This window comes from Crinia signifera, chromosome 8 (assembly GCF_055691185.1).
Source record: "Crinia signifera chromosome 8, ASM5569118v1, whole genome shotgun sequence".
In the NCBI taxonomy this organism is placed as follows: Eukaryota; Metazoa; Chordata; class Amphibia; order Anura; family Myobatrachidae; genus Crinia; species Crinia signifera.
In genome coordinates this window covers 140,016,282-140,033,457 of record NC_139224.1, presented here as the reverse complement: position 1 = coordinate 140,033,457, position 17,176 = coordinate 140,016,282, and the positions used below count along the sequence as shown (strand labels likewise).

Here is a 17,176-nt window from a genome sequence, read left to right as displayed (position 1 = left end):
CCCACTTCCTCTCCTACATGTCTGTGTGTAACCACAGAACACAATAGATTCCTGAGCCTAGCCAGACACACCTTATATGTAATGTGACATAGACTGAGGGTTAACAAATCAGAGATTGTAAGAAATGTAGAACATATAAAGGAGATAAATGCCAGCTCATTATGAGACTGATGTGAATGACTAATGTGCCTGTGTGTGAGGAATAGTGTAGGACACAGTGGGTGGGGATCTGTGATGAAGATAATAAGTCATTATCCTTGAAACTAATGAACCATACTGAATGTGGGTGGTATATTTTTTAGAATAAATTCTGTGATTAATTTCACTTTCAACTGGTAATTGCATTTTTGCCTAAATAATGCAGTTTAAACTGCAGACCGGAGACTGCACTTTCTAAAAAGCCGCTCAATAAAATACTTTTTGGCATTTATTGAGTATAGACTTCGGTGCATAAAACTCAGCGTAAGCTTATAAAGTATACAGCTCTCTTCTTATAGAGCTCTACATCCTAGGATGTCCTTCACCCAACAGCAGAGCATGCTGGGCGTCTAGTTTCTTAACATCTTGGAAGCAACACCCTGTCAAGATGTACGTGCCCTGTCTCCAGGAGTGCATGCTGGGATATGTAGTTCCACCCCAGCTGGAGGTATACAAGATGCCAAATAAATGAATTTAGTGAATCGCTCTGCCACATGGTTTGAATGGATTAGTAGTTTACATAAGCGAGCAGGCTGAACAGATAAACTCATTTATCTTACTAGCCCTGCTGTCAGGTTCGAAATGTGACCAAATGTACTATAAATGTGACTAGGCTATCACAATAATAATGTAGCAGAGCACTGCTGGCCCTCAATCATTACTGTACGTAAGCAGTCCAAAAGATCCGTAATAGCAATTGCAAATATAAATATTTATTTTCATTAAAACACTGCAAGAAGAGCCAGAGAGGCAATTATTACACAATGCATAATGTTACAGATGCCCGGTAGAGAATTATGGGGCAGATGTATTAAGCCTGGTAAAGTGATGAAGTGGTGATAAAGTGGAAGGTGATAACACATCAGCCAATCAGGTGTTTGAATAAAGGGCAGGAGTTGATCGGCTGGTGCTTTATCTCCTTCCACTTATCACAACTTTATCACTTTACCCATACAGTACCTCCCAACGTTTCATCGTTCTAAAGAGGGACAGTGTGGGGACTCCCAACTGCCCCCCCCACCACCGCGGGACACTGCCGGCCGCGAGAGGGATGCAGGAACGTCCCCAAAAAAACGGGATGTTCCCACGGTAAGCGGGACAGTTGGGAGGTATGCTTTACCAAGCTTAATACATCTGCCCCTCTGTTCCTCAATCTAAGAAATGGGACACCAATTAGGCCATGGCATGACTTTCAGTTACGTTGGGTCTAGGGTCATACAGCTGTGTCCACGTACATCTAGCCTCGACGCATTAAACAGTTGCACCATGCAGTGGCATAACTTAGCAGCAAGGAGTGTCTTTTTGTTAGACTCTTTCCCTTAATATGTGAATAGGATGCACAAGAAGGTATGTGCAGTATGCCTCTATTCAGTATGTGACCACTGCTGTATCTGAATGCGCAATGTTTTACAGTGTTCCATTAAATCACTGTGACATATAATTTCATATATTCTGGTATTATGTTAAACCTAGTCTATCAAAAGTATCCATTGTTTGGTCCCATGGACTAAAGGTGCCCATACACAGTGCGATGATCGCACCCATCATGGGCTGGATCGCATCGCAACGCATGCGTTTTGCATGCGATTTGCGTGCGATGCGAGGGCAGTACAAAAAGTATGTGCAGCACATACTTTTTGTACTGTGCGATGTGATGCCCGCGGGAGCACGCATCGCATCGCATCGCACGGGGAAAATGCACCATGAATGGGCAACTTATGAGAATGAACATGTGGTATCACTCCTGGAATATTATACTGCCTAGTTAAACTCATTCCAAATTAATTAAAATCACTAGGGTCAGAGGCGTAACTATAAATTTTGCTCCCCCCTGCCAAAAATTTTACCCCCCCCCCCCCTTCCCCTATGGCATTTCGGTAAGGCAAACACATGGAAAAAAATGCTTTTTTTTAATAGCACTGGTTTAAAAAAAAAAAACCTCTTTTATTCAGAAGTTTGTCACTGACTGGGTGGGACGGGCGACTTGTTCCCCTGTTCTTCCCTCTGCTGTTTTCCCGGCTCCTCTGGCTCTCCAGGCTCCAGCGTGTGACGTGATGACGTCACACGCATAGGAGCAATTGAAGCTGAGGCAGGGACCAGCAGACACTGCTGCTTCCCCTGCCTCAGTCTGACACGACTAGGCCACGCCCCCTGCCGCCCACCCCCCTCCCATTGGCTCTTTTGCCCACAGTAATTTTTTTTATTTTTTTTAAATGACATCCGGATTCACCATCATGGCCGCGCCCGTGCCGACTGAGCGAGCGCACGGGCAGCGGCGGGGCCGGGCAGGTGGCACAAGTCAGCACACAGAAGCCGGCAAACTGTGGTCAGTGTGCCGCAGCCGGACACTGACTTGTCCGGCGGCGGCGCCCCCACTATGCTGCCGCTGCCCCATAAGTATTCTGGACTCTGTCCAGACTCCGTCCAGGACCAGCACACAGCGCCCACGCAGCCCCCGCTCCCCCAAGCAGCAGCGGGGGCTGCCTCACGATATCTCCGCCCCTGACTAGGGTGGCTAAAGTCTTGTTCATGCAGAATGTTGCCCTATTTACCTGTCTCTGAGACCACAGCCATCCTGAAGAAGTACCCCTACACACTGGGCCTAATTCATATTTGTATGCAATGGCTTATTATCTGGCGATGGTGCGATTATCAGTAGACTGCACATGTGGTGCTATATGCACAGTGCGCATGAGCAAAGGTGTTCCCGCAACCCTGCTCGAAATGAGGACATTTTTGGAAATGTAATTGACGGGAAGTGACTATTCGGATGTATAAACCGGTAGCTAAACGGGAATGGTTGGGGAATTGCAGGTGTCTCATGGCTGCTTTCGGCGCGTGTACATTATCTGCCGTTATCTATCATTTGCTGTCATCCATTACCAGATTTTCATTCTAACCAGCCAGATTGGTCTGATGGTCTGCCCAATAATTGTATAGTGTATGCGTAGCATAATTTGGATCAATGAATTGTAGTTCATGATAAAACCTCTTGACTTGGTTGGGTTAGTAGTTCTTTAAAGAATCATGACCAAACCTGGCTTTGGACTAGTCTTTATTGGCTGGATTTCAATGTTGTAGCAACAACTGGCAGCTGGGAGATAAACTGGAGAGATGTTATTATCTACATGATTATGTAATACTTTCAATTGAGCAAAAGGTGATGGAGAATATTCATTTGGAGGATATCATTGAGAGTTGCCTCAATTTAACTAAGCCAGAATTTTTTAAATTTTTTTTTTTATATTGGGGGAGGGTGGAGTAAGTCATTCATGGGCACTCAGACTTCTAGTTCCGGAATTGGTTATAGGCAACTTCTTTAGCTGTTTTGAGATTATTTTATTAGAAGGTAGTAGTACAACTGTAGTAGACAGGCTGTGATGTGACACATTGTTGCCCAAGCCATCCTCACCCTAAATGTACATGGAAACACACTTAAGGTTTGTGTAGTTATCGCCTAAGGACTGTGGGGTAGATGTATGAAGTAGATATAAGGGCGGAGATGTGAGCCAGAGGAGAAGTGGTCCATGGCAACCAATCAGCTGTTCGGTATCATTGTATATTATGCAAATTATAGATGTTACTTCAGTGCTGAGGGCAGATGTACTAAAGTTTAAAAGTGATACAATGGAGAGTCATAAACCACCAGCCAATCAGCTCCTAACGTCCATGTCACAGGCTGTCTTTAAAAAATGACAGCTAGGAGCCGATTGGTTGGTGGTTTATCACTCTCCATTTTATCACTTTTCAAGGCTTAGTACATCAGACCCCTTCTCCCTTATCACTGCTTCATACAATTACCCCTCTGTGTAGAGTAGACATGCAACTGAAAGCAGGGCTGCTATTAGGAATTTGGGGGCCTGGGACTGATTTTTAGTCCAGCCCCCTCACTTACCACCTGGCTCCCCCCTCACTCACCGCCCCCGGCTTCATGTCTCAACCTCCTTCCGCTGTGCTGCCTCCTGCTCAGTGTGCTGTGGCTGAACAAAGCCCTGCTCCTGGAGTGCAATCTTCTTCGGACGCCAGCAACCAATTAAAATGTGGCACGGCTGATGAGCCAAACAGAGCTTGTGTACTGTTAGCCAATCAGAGCGGCTGCCGGCAGTATGTGAGCTCTGATTGGCTGCCGGCGTCTGGAGGTGAAGAAGCCTCCGGGACTCTACATGACTTTGTTCAGAGCACTGAGAGAGCAGGCAGCACAGTGGAGGCAGTGGTGGGGGGTGCGGTGGGCAAAATGAGTTGCCCAGGCCCTTCCCTCTCTCTCAGAGAGGCCGGGCCCAGGACAGCTGTACCCACAGCATCCCCCTATTGGCAGATCTGACTGAGCGTTCCATTCATGTCCCCTGCAGTGAAACCAGGGGTGGCTCATTAGTGTCCTCCACTGTTTATTGGCATTGTTGTCTCATACAGATGCACAGAATGACATAAAGATGCAAAACTTCCTGTTCTTCTTATTTACCGCTTCTACCAGGTTTATTCCCAGAGAAACAGGTGCTGTTCAAAAAAGCTTTAATACCCTGATCATGAGCAAAGACAATCATGGCAATGCTAAAATGTTTTTCATTGGCTCAACAACTAGTATTTTATATGTCATTTGTCTTTTATTGTGACCTATAAGTTGTGTTGTATCTGTGAATTTCCTTTAATGAGACCCATATGCTTATGTGTCAGCCATAAAATGATGGTACTGTCGCACCTGTTCCCCCCTCTGTTACACACCAGTAGGTGCATTCCCGTTCTGCATAATAAATGTCTGCATATTTACATATCCTTTATATTGGCAGCATCCTTAAATCAACTGCCGAGGGCCTTAACCTGATTTGTGTGCAGCGTAACTGCAAGGCATGGTGTTATTTTACTTTCTGCTTTAAAACTTGACACCATTAAATAAGTCACAGCACATTCTCATCACTATCTTTATTGTTTTTTAGATGTGCCTGTGCAAATAGAAACATTATAGTTTTCTGTACATAGTCATTTATGTATAAAGATAAATAGTTTGATTTAATACCAATGTTGCTGCAAGACAGGGGGGTGTATTCAATGCTTTCTGCAAACTGTGACAGCGAGCAGCGCTACCTGCTCGCTGTCACAGCTCGCAGGGTCAGTATTCAACCGATCCACCCCCCCCCCCCCGCTTGCAATGGTTTTTGTAGCGAGGAGGAAACCGCGTGTGCGGCTGCTAAAACCACAAGGCTTGCGGCTAAATACAGTGGGCTCCTTGCATTAGCCGCGTGCCTCACTGTTTGGGGGAATCTTCTATGTCCTCTGAAGCGCTGAATAGGGTGAGCATCCGGCGTGGGGGTTAAACAGCGAGGATCGCATGTTTTCCCTCGTCGGCCGCATTGAATACACCCCAGAGAGTTTATTTGTACTTCGCTATGTCTTCACTATGGCCCTGAATAAATTATGGACGCAAATATTGTCGCTGCTGTATTTCCATTTGCCGAAGATATGCCAGAGTGGCAGGAACCAGCTTTTGTAATGAGATTCCCCAAAGGTTCCTTATAACTCCAGCCACAATTAAGATGCCGGGGTAGGGAAACCGCACATAAAACACGTATACACTGGCTGCATTGCGCCCCCAAAACGGTCACAGCTTTATTTTATTCACCCCTCATCATTACCTCTCCAAAACATAGGTGCCAATTTATGTTTTTGCTGGAGGGTGCGCAAGCCAAAAATATATGGGAGTGGCTCCATGGTGAGGGGGTGTGGCCACAAAATACTACCAATGTATATTGCGCAGCACAGTTGTCTCCAATATTCAAATTACGGCAGCAAAGTTCCCCTTTTTACACATTACAGCAGGAGAGTCCCCCTTTTTGCACATTACCCCATCCCTCACTTATTTTTAGACATTGGTGTTTAACTGCTATATAAAAGGAGACAATCCCCGTATCTTCCTCGTACTCTGCTGCAGCAGCTGCCCCTGTGACAGACACCGACTGTGTGTGATCGTGCACGCTGGAGGGGGGAGGTTGGCGCCAGCACACGGTGGATGTGCGTGAGGTCGCATAAGAGTGCACGGTGCGTGGTGGGGTTGCTATGCTGCTGCCTATAGGTGTGCAGGCAGGGCGGAAGTGTGCTGTATAATATTGCGGGTATGGGCAGTAATACAGCTGCCCAGCCACGGGATTTGGGCCCGCCGTGGGTGCTCATCAATTTCCATGGGTGCTCAAGCCTTTGAGCACCCACAGAATCGGCACCTATGCTCCCAAATAGTACCTACTTATCTACCAAACTGTAAATCCACACTGCGACCTACAGTACGTTTCAACACCATGGCAGCACATACACAATGTGGCTGATAGTAGCTTCATTGTAATGCCAAGCAGTGTAGTATGATCAAGCATGATGTAGGTACTTTTCCCCTCCAACCTGTCAACTAACCATAACTTTATTGTATTGAGTATTGAGCTTATATTAGATGCTGTCTAATAATATATGACATATAGTAGCATGTAAAAAAAAAGATACAAAAATACAATATTTTTGAAACCTAAAGAATAAGATACATCGGGACAGATGTACAGTATTAAGCCTTATAAAGTGGTGATAAAGTGATGATAAAGTGGAAGGTGATAACGTACCAGCCAATCAGCTGTGTTTGAGAAATGACAGTGGAGAGTTGATTGGCCGGTGCGTTACCACTTTACCAGGCTTAATACATCTGCCCCAGTAAGTGGTATGTACGTGGTCAGGGATGGAAATCTCCAGGGACAATTTTCTTTAAACCTGGGACTGAAAATGAGGACAATTTGGCATGATATGTGTTGACATGACTTTACAGTATTTGATAGATTGAGAATGAATGATTTTTACTTTATTTCTCAGTCTAAGCTTAGTGTCAAGTGACTTCTTTGTACTCCTCCCTGGGGTCCTTTATATCTAATTCCAGCTCTTACTTGGAGAGAAATGGTAATTGTTTTACGTTCCCAAAACATCGATGGTTGGGACCTAGTGCTCGATGTTTTGGGTATCGATAGTGGATGGTCAAATAGTTTTATGCCATCGATGGATGGCTTCCGATGGTAAAAGTTGGGGGTGCATGCGCACTGTGTGCGCAGCATCATTGCGTCCAGCGGCGTCGCTGTGGGTGGCCCGCCTCGCCGGAAGGTGTGCGCATGCGCAAAAAGAAACAAACCGGATTGATGGCTAAAGTTTCTTCTGCGCATGCGTGTGGATCCCGGCCGGGCAGGCTGCCCGCAGCAACCCTTCCTATTGCTCTGCGCATGTGCGGCTAAGCGATGGCAGGAACCATCGATGGTGTGAGGTAGAATGGTTTATAGCCATCAATGGTTCCTGCTCTAAAGGCCATCGATGGGGGATGTGCCGATGGCCATCCCTACCTGTCAGCCGGGTTTCAGTCACTATTGTTCAACCGGATCTGTGGCTACACACGTCAAAACAGTGAGCTTTTAACCCTGGTTGGTGGGAGTGCTCAAAACCAGTGCATCTCGCACAAATGATCCTGGTGATACTGGGCTATTGCAGCATTGGAAAAGGGGTGTTGTCTGCCAGTGTTTGGGGACAAGTCTTCTTCTCACAGGGCTTCTCTATAAAGGTCTTCCCTGCACACGTCTTCATTTTAAAGGTCTTCCCTTCCGTTTACATCTTCTCAAAGGTCTGCTGCTAGAGTACCTTTAAAGATCTACCGTACTTCTGGTAGGTCGTCCATTTGGAAGATCTTCTCTTCACCAGTATTCTGTTTATAGAAATGAGTTATGTGAATTGGATATAGGGTGAGATATAGTATTGGTGATGCTTTGTACTTTCCTGCAGTTGTAACACAGATCCACTCATGAGGGAGCATATACAGTATCATCTATATTTATAAATAAAAGGCTAACTACATAGAGGCTAACTCACCTCTATGAAATGCTGGACGTTCCCATTTGGCGTATCCCCCAGGCCCGCAGCCTCACACCACCTGCCCGCAGTCTTGGGCACCCACCTGACACGTGTACGTCCGCAGAAATGCGCATGCGCACAACCAAAACATCGGTCCTCAAACCGGAATAACCCCCTAGGTAGGAGCAAATAGGGACGGGGGTGGGGTGAAGAATTTGTGGACTAAAACGGTCACAGCTAAAATTGGAAGTACATTGCAGAAGCCGTCATTCGGGCTTGTAACTACTCTATGTTTGTGCAGCATTGAATTCCTTGGTACAATTTGACTTTTGCACCGGGACTAAGTAAAAACCGGACCCGGATAAGACACCGGAACGCCGGACCAGACATCAAACTCTGCATTCCGGAGCTTATAGTGTCTGGTCCGAGGGGTGTCCCATGCGGGGGGTGTCTTGTCCGGGGGGATGCCTGTGATTGCTCACACCAGGGACAAGGGGAACGGGAGATTACAGCCTCCCTGTGTGGTCTGGACCGTTCCAGTTTTTATTACACCCCCGAACCATGCGGTGAGGCTGTATTCTCCCCCCTCTCCTCTCCCAGGTGACAGGTGCGAGAGCAGCCTCATCAGATGGAGCACCCCCGGACAGGACACCCCCGGACCGGATACTACAAGCTCCGGAATGCAGAGTTTGATGTCCAGTCCGGCATTCCGGTGTTTTATCCGATTCCGGATTTTACCCATACCCCTTTTGCACCATTTAGCTGAACATATCCTTTCCGGTAACCTGTAACAGTGTCTTTATCTCATCTGCTCAGGGACGTGACATCGGGACAGAAATATCAGTATCATGTGCAGGTGGTTGCCGGATCAGCAGTCGGAGAGTCTTCTCCTCCACTGACTCACATTCATGGAGCCCCTTTCTGTGGAGATGGAGACGTCAATGAGTAAGTGAGAATAAGCAATAAACTTCTTTTTCAGCTAATTTTGGCATAGCCAAGAAGCACCATTTGTGCTCAGCTGATATATCTGTCACTTGTATTTAATCAAGAGCCAGACACACACACACAGGAAGGTTGGGTGAGAGACGGGGTGCTACATACTTAAACAGCCAGCTGGATTTGCTACATTGTTATGGAAACTTTACACACATAAAGTTGTGTCTCGCCTATTTACTGGTGAGATGGAAATTCCAGCTGATGTATCAATGCATTTTGAAAAGATAGCAGTCTCGCCTCCCTCACCCGCTCCTGGGCACAGAAGGTCTTGGCGTGCAACAGTTAGTTCTTTCGTTTGGTTCAGCTCTCTGCAAAATACTGAATAATTAGTGCTGCCGAGAAACTGAGAAGTTGAAATATTTTGAGCAGAGGAAAATGAATCCACGTCCTCAGGTCGTCTTCATGTTCTTATTATCTACAAGTTTTGAAATAAAAATAAGTTGAATCGGAGAAGCGTATTAGGCACTGGAAGATAATGTACACTACTGTCATTCACTTTGTTCTTAGAGGTCTCCAGTAACTGTATCTACAGACAATGCAAATAGTTAACTGTCATACGTTTTATGGCTGCAGAGCGCTGGGAGAGGAATGTGACGATGGCGCGCTGCATAATGGGGATGGCTGTTCTCAAAAGTGTCAACTGGAAGAAAACTACATCTGCCGAGGTGCGTAGTTGGCATTTCGGAAAAACGTTCTGAAATATAGTTGGGCTACTTTAATTACTTGGAGTCTTTTGTATTGGCAGGAGAGCCCAGTCTCTGCTCTGTACTCGGCGAGGAAGACGGCAGTGATTTTCCAGATGACAGAATTGGGGTGTCTGCTATCTGTGGTGGGGAGACATCACAGCGATCCAGGGAACAATGGGCTAGTCAGGCTGTTGCTTCACACGAGGACCCTAGAGAGTGTCCGGTGTCTGCACTGGTAGGAGAGCCTGTGCAAAAGGTAATTTTGTCTGATGATTCTTTTAATAGGCTCGTCTTTTCACTCCTTGTACTTCAAGAGCCTGTATTCAGTGGTCATAAATAAAGGATATCTAATCCATACAATTTCTGTCCATATTTAAAAGTAGAACTATACCCGAATGCTATTTGAAGACAATCTAGAGCAGTGATGGAGAATCTTGGCACTCCAGCTGTGGTTTCAACTACACATCCCAGCATGCCCTGCAATAGTTTTGTCATGGCCAAATAGCAAAACTGTAGTAGGGCATGCTGGGATGGGCAGTTCAACAACAGCTGGAGTGCCAAGGTTCTCCATCACTGATCTACAGTATTAAATTCTTTTCTCATACAGTGTCACCAAGTGCACAGCACAGTGCATAGAATATTTTGGGGGGGGGGGGGGGGGGATACCGTATACGCAGCCTTGCGAGTCAACCAGAATAAGGTCCTAAATCTGTGATCTACATGTGGAAACTGATGCCGCCCTCTACAGCCTGCAATTATTAGTTGCATCTGCCCCTTGCTGGGGGGTGCAAAACATCCGTCAGAAACAGGTGCTTAAGTTCCATGCGTACACTACAATTAAACATGGAAGCCAGCATACACATCCAAGACAGTCCACCAAAACAAAACCGATCCCTGCATTCACGTGGCCGCTGGACAATTACTGTCAGAAGTGCCCATTTTACAGATAGGGGGTTATTCTGGTTGATTCGCAAGGCTACAAATTTGCTGCCTTGCGAGTCCACCTGTGCCTGCCCTGCGCTGGCCCCCCTCACACCGCGGGTTTGCACGCAAGGCATGCGAATGGATGTTTTACATAAACATCTATTTTCAGGCCAGGGGGAACCTACCAGCCCACTACACCCTTCCTTAGCTTCCCACAACAGAATGCAAGTGGGTGGTCCGAGAGGGACCCAATGAGGCGATTCCTGAGGAATTGCATCATCGTAGCCCCGACCCTTCTCCGCGGCTCCTGGCGACAGAATTGCCATGCGCCTTCCCCCCGCCAGCCGCCGGAGTCCAACAGAATAGTGTGTGCACGCACAAGAAGCTCGCTCGCACCCCATTCTGTCGGAAGCCTAGCAGCTGGCTGCCCCCTCTCCCTGCCTGTAGTGGATATGGACAGGGAAGCACCCAGTCCCCGCTGCCTTTCAGCGTGGGATGTGCGAGCGCGTAAGCCACTAGCGTGTCCCCGTCAGCCGGCCACGCCACCCCCCCCGCCAGCACTATGGATATGTGGCACTGGCAGGATGGCAGAGGCTGGTTTCATCTGTATATGGTATCATCCAGCATGCTGTAATGTTCAGTCTTTTGATACATCTGTTGTGTGTCAAAGCGAGAAAATTATTTTGCTATTATTTAATAATAAAAAATAAATGTACAGGATTCCTCCCAACATCACAATGAGAGTTTCAGCAAATCGAAAGTGTTACATCTGGCAAACTGCAATTCTCAAGCTGTGATGCTGGTAGATGTAAGTGCTGAAATCTGACAAACTTGCTTTCCTGATCGCATGTCTTCAAGTGGAAATTGGTGAAAATGCCCATAACGCTCGTCTGACAACAAACATCTTATTTGCACTGGAAATCACAGAAAGTTATTTTAAGCTGCTAATTCAACACTATATAAAACTGTTGGATAGAGCATGGAAGAACGTTTATCACCACTCACTCGTATCGTATATGTGACAGCTCTTAGCTTTTGTCACCAGGTTTTTATGTTTCTAGCATTCGCCGACACTACATTTTCAAGTGACTTCACAGCACATTGATGAAGTACAACTTGTACAGCAGTGAGAGGCAATCATTGACTTCCAACACTTTCTCTAGCTCAGTGGTTCCTAACCCTGGTCCGCATATAACCCTGGTCTTAAACCCAGGTCACATTTTCCAAGTCACCTATCCGGTGCACTTTGTATCACCAACTGTCACATTTTAAAAATCCACAGGTGACCTGGAAAACGTGCACTGTTGGTGGTATCAGATTTTGGAACCACTGCTGGCTGGCAAGGCATGGTGGTGACTGTCTGCCAAAGTTTTAGGGCTTATTTCCTTATCTCTAGAAATAAATCAGTCTTTGAGGTTTGTGCACAAATATATATTTATTAAAAATAAAGCCAATTACTTTAGAACCATGATGTACTTAAGCCAGCCTAAGTGACTGGCAATGACAAGGTCAACATTGCTTTGGTCAAGTCAGGCGTCCGGCAAGGTTATAATGCCCAAAAGAGGTCCACATGGTAGTATATCAAGCAGAAGTTGGGAAACTGTGGACTGTTTGCTATGTCGACCTAATGCATGTTGACCACATGTTGTCTACCTGTTGAATGTCTACCTAGACATTGTAGATGTATCATGCAGATTCCATTGGCAACATGTTCACATACCTCAGTAGTGGGCCTGTGTTTCTGAAGAGTGCTGAAATATGTCTGCCAAGAAATATCAGCCAACATCATGGTCTCTGAGTGCCATAAGAAAACCCTCATACAGATGTAGCCACACTCACCATTACTGCACTGTGGCCGATAAGCGTGGCTACATCTGTACATCCTTACATCACAGACTAACGTTCTATTTACAGTGCATCTGATTGTGAGTTTAGAGCAAAGCAAATAAAGTAAGAAACACCTGGCCAAAACCTTGTTGCACTGCAGGTTGTGCCAGTGGCGTGACTAGTGGGGACACCTGTTTGTCACCCTCTGAGCGGGTGACACGAAAATACCAGCTTCACTGCAGGTACTGCACTGTGGTACAATCTTGCAGGGCCCAGCTCTTGTTTCTGAGAAGGAGCTGGCAAAGCCTGGGCAATCTCTGGGGGCAGCCAGCATCCGCTGGGCACACCCTCAGACTGCAGAGAAGAGGATGTCCCTCAAGGCCACACCCATTCATCTTGGAATCTGCACACCATTGGGATAGCCAAATTACTGTAGCACTTCCCACCATTGGTGTTCATAGAAAATATTTGATAAATATTGGAAATTTTGGGATATTGGACAAACCGTATCCTTATAGACATATCTTTTGTTTTGCTTGTAGGGCTGCCTACCTTTAAATGGGATATCAGGTACCCAGATGTCTTCATGGTTCCCCTGTAATGTCTATCGGGATCAGCGTGTTTGGTTAAAGGTAATCTGCCTCTTATATAACAAATCAGTTGGACAGAACGTCTGGCTAAAATGATAGAACTGCTTTGTAACTATGTCAGTATAGTATACAAGTGGAGAGATCACCATTTACACTATTTCTCATTGTTGCTCCATCTTCACTTAGGTCAGCTTTGATAAGCCAAGTTTTGCAGACTCATTCTACATATACCTGTCTTCTGACGGCAGCCTTCCCAACAGCACTCCCGTGTCCACAGTCACTGCACATCTGATGGATGTGATGGGACAGAACCATTCACTTGGTGAGTAAAAATGATAGAAATCACCAATAGTTCAACGACAGTATTTCCTTTTATCGCAAGAAATATTGCTGCTACAAATATATTTATATACTATATTGACTGGTGTGTAGATGATGTGTTTATATTGGGCCTGATTCTGAACTGACTGCAGATCTGTGTCGTAGATTCATGATTATTGGCAATAACAAGCTTTAACGTGCGGAATGGGCGTTGCAATCTCTCCCACACTTCCCCTCTGCCCCTGCCTGATTGACAGGCAGCAGCATTGAGAAGGGAGCAGGGAGAGGCCAGGGATCTGCATGTTACCACCGATGGCCATGATGTTGGATCTCAGCTTGTGACCGGTTGCAGTGCTGATATCCCACATTTTTGGAAAGCGGCAATCATTGGCAGGGCAAAATTAGGTTAATTTTACAGCCAAAATAATTGACAGGGCAAAAATAGGTTAATTTTGCCTTGTAAATTTTTGCTGTTTTAAAAAAGTTTCCGAAATCATCCAGCATCGCACATCTCCGGCAAACTCAGAACCTATCCAACATTCTCTTAGTTGTCTGTTGATATTATGTGAAGTGGGATACAAAAAGATCCAATGCCAAAATGTATAAATCTATAAAGCTAATTTATTGACATTTGTCAACGTACAAAAGGTAAAAAAAAAAATACATATAAAAAAATGAAAATCATTAAAAAGAATGGAAATGTTTCATAGCAATGAATAGGTAGGTAATACTAATAAGTAGTTGTAGCAGCAGAAGCAGGAACGTTTCACAAAGCCTATGGGGAGCATTGAATCCGGGATTCCGACTGTCGGAATGTACAGACAGTCGGAATCCCGGGCCGTTTTCGTCTGTTCCGACAGTAACTCAACAGTCTGAGGCTGAGTGGAAGCCTATTTATTTTTCAACTTTTGTACACTGCCACATGCAGGTAAATTAGCTTTGTAGAACTTTACATAGTTGATTTGACCATTCCGGTGCCTGCACAAAGCCGACATTCTGCATGGACATGGAGTGGAGGGTTAGGTTTAGGCTACTAGAGGGGATGGTTATGGTTAGGCACTAGGCAGAAGGTAAAAATGATGCACTGTGTGGAAGGTAAGGTTTTGGCTGTAGCAGTGGTGGGTTGGAGTTACGAACTCGAGGGAGGTTTAGGATTTGGTTACAGGAGGTTATGTACTGGCGGGAGAATTAAGTTATGGGAGCTTAGGGTTAGGCACTATCGGGAGAGTTAGGGCTAGGCTATGAGATGGAACAATAGGGTTAGGCACAAGGGGTGATTAGAATTACGCACTGTGGGGATGGTTAGATTTTGGCTGTGGTAGAGGAGAGTTGGAGTTAGACACTCGGGGAAGGGTTAGGGTTTGGTAAAAGGGGGTTAGGTACCAGCCGGAGAGTTAGGTTATGGGAGGTTATAGTTAGGCCCTATCAGGAGAGTGAAGGTTAGGCTATGAAATGGAATGATATGGTTAGGCACTAGGGGGGGTTAGAATTAGGCACTGTGGGGGGGAGGGTTAGATTTTGGCTGTGGTAGAGGAGGGTTGGAGTTAGGCACTTGGGGAGGGTTAAAGTTTGTTACAGGAGGTTAGGTAATAGGGGAAGTGTTAGGTTATGGGAGGTTAGGGTTAGGCGCTATGGGGAGGGTTAGATTTTGGCTGTGGTAGAGAAGGGTTGGAGTTAGGAACTCAGGGGAGGGTTAAAGTTTGTTACAGGAGGTTAGGTAATAAGGGAACTGTTAGGTTATGGGAGGTTAGGGTTAGGCACTATGGGGAGGGTTAGATTTTGGCTGTGGTACAGGAGGGTTGGAGTTAGGAACTCAGGGGAGGGTTAGAGTTTGGTAACAGGAGGTTAGGTAATAGGGGAAGGATTAGGTTATGGGAGGTTATGGTTAGGCACTATGGGGAGGGTTAGATTTTGGTTGTGGTACAGGAGGGTTTGAGTTAGGCACTTGGAGGAGGGTTAGAGTTTGGTAACAGGAGATTAGGTAATAGGGGAAGGATTAGGTTATGGGAGGTTATGGTTAGGCACTATGGGGATGGTTAAGGTTTGGTCACAGGAGGTTAGGTATGGGGGGTTAGGGTTTGGCTGTTAAAGGAGAGGGTTGGAGTTAGGCAGGATTACTGCTGGAGCTATGTTGGTTGGCATTTCATTAGTTTTGACAGGAGGAATGTCGACAAAGTACTGTATACCAAAGCCAACTGTGATGCTTCACATTCTATAATATCTATAGTATCTATAGTGAAGCGGCGCATTATTAAACTGAAAGAGCAGTGACATCAGGGTTGCCATATGGGTCCATCAATAGCCACACCATTCATTGTCAGAGAAAGGCCCGCTGCCAAATTCAGGATCAAACTCCTCTTTCCCCAAAACACCTTAAGAATGGTGGTCAGCCCCAATTATACCTCTCAGAAGGAGAACAATTCCAGATGTTACCAGATATCTGCTAAGCCTAAGTATCAAAATAGAAAAATGACCAGCATATTGGGTAATGGGACATGAAATAGAAAGCAAAAGGAATTAGACACAATAGGCCCCATGTTATAATCATAAAGGGCCCACAGAATTGAAGTCAAAATCTGAACTGTAAACTTGAAATGGTAAGAACCGCAAGGATTTTGCCTCATTATTGCTTCATTCCATATAACAAATAAAAAATTTTTCCCACTTGATAGATAGATCCTGTCAATATCAGTACAAATGTTTCCAGGGTTACAGCCCTGAGGTAAAATAAAAGGGCCAATGGTTGCCTAGCAACCTGCTAGGTACCGTACGCTCTGCATATCATAGGTGTTATATTATGAAATGATTTCTTTTTTAATTATGAAATCATCCCATCTGGTAAAGCTATTTCAGTGAGATTAATGTCACAAATGTAGTTATTATTGAATGCGTTAACATGTCTGTAAGTCTAAAGCCAATAAGAATGTACTGTGTCATTATCAGCACAAAGCTACCATTGTGAGGCATCTGATCATCGAATTTAATTTTAGATTCAGCAACTTGTTAACATTCATGAAGTGAACATATTGCAAAATTTGCAGTTTTGGCAGTTGGTGTGGTCCCCCTATTTACATTTTGAATATAACACATACTGGGGCAGATGTATTAAGCCTTAACAAGAGATAAATGCAAGGGTGATAAAGAGAGATAAACGTCCAGTCAATCAACTGCCATGTCACAGGCTGTGTTTGAAAAAAGTCAGTAAGGAGCTGATTGGCTGGACGGTTATCTCGCTTTGAGGCAGATGTATGAACCAGCAGAAATGCACTTAACTCTAGTTAACTGGGCGATTACGTTTTTCCCAATGTATTACTTGCACACCTAATGTGCGCTAGTGACAGCCTGCTGAGTTACGCTCGGCGGGGCTGTCCCCCCCCAGTGACCCCCAGTGATGTATTAACAGGCTTTAAATCGCCCGGCCACTTCGCCAGCACTAGCCCTGCTTCTGGCTCTCGCTGTGCTGGAGATCTCGCGGTTTTAGCGAGATCTCGCGCATGCCCAGACAGCCGGCCAGGAGGAATAAAGCACATTGCGCATGCGCATGATGCCGGGGGAGCCGATAAGGAGAGCTGTTCACGCTGGGCATAACGGCTCTCCTTATTGGCCTGGGTGGGGTTAATACCAGCGGCGTAGCTACGTTTTGGGCGCCCCCCCCCGCCGTTAGGGGGGGCGCCCCCCGCCGCCCATTCAAACCCCCCCAATCCCCCGCAGCCTTACCTTTCGCGCTGGTCCCGGTGGCTCCGTTCTTCTGCTGAGGACCACCACAAAATGGCCGCCCCC

At 45.9% G+C, this 17,176-nt stretch overlaps 1 protein-coding gene across 3 annotated transcripts in view; it reads left to right on the top strand.

The window, feature by feature from the left end:
- The window catches only part of PAPPA2 (pappalysin 2), a 204,632-nt gene that overhangs the window by 103,173 nt on the left and 84,283 nt on the right, over positions 1-17,176 (top strand). For all 3 annotated transcript variants that reach the window (XM_083157266.1, XM_083157265.1, XM_083157264.1), the window contains exons 9-13: positions 8,869-8,997; positions 9,622-9,713; positions 9,794-9,990; positions 13,028-13,117; positions 13,262-13,397. In XM_083157266.1, coding sequence (XP_083013392.1) covers positions 8,869-8,997; positions 9,622-9,713; positions 9,794-9,990; positions 13,028-13,117; positions 13,262-13,397 — 644 coding nt within the window. The remainder of the gene's footprint in view (positions 1-8,868; positions 8,998-9,621; positions 9,714-9,793; positions 9,991-13,027; positions 13,118-13,261; positions 13,398-17,176) is intronic.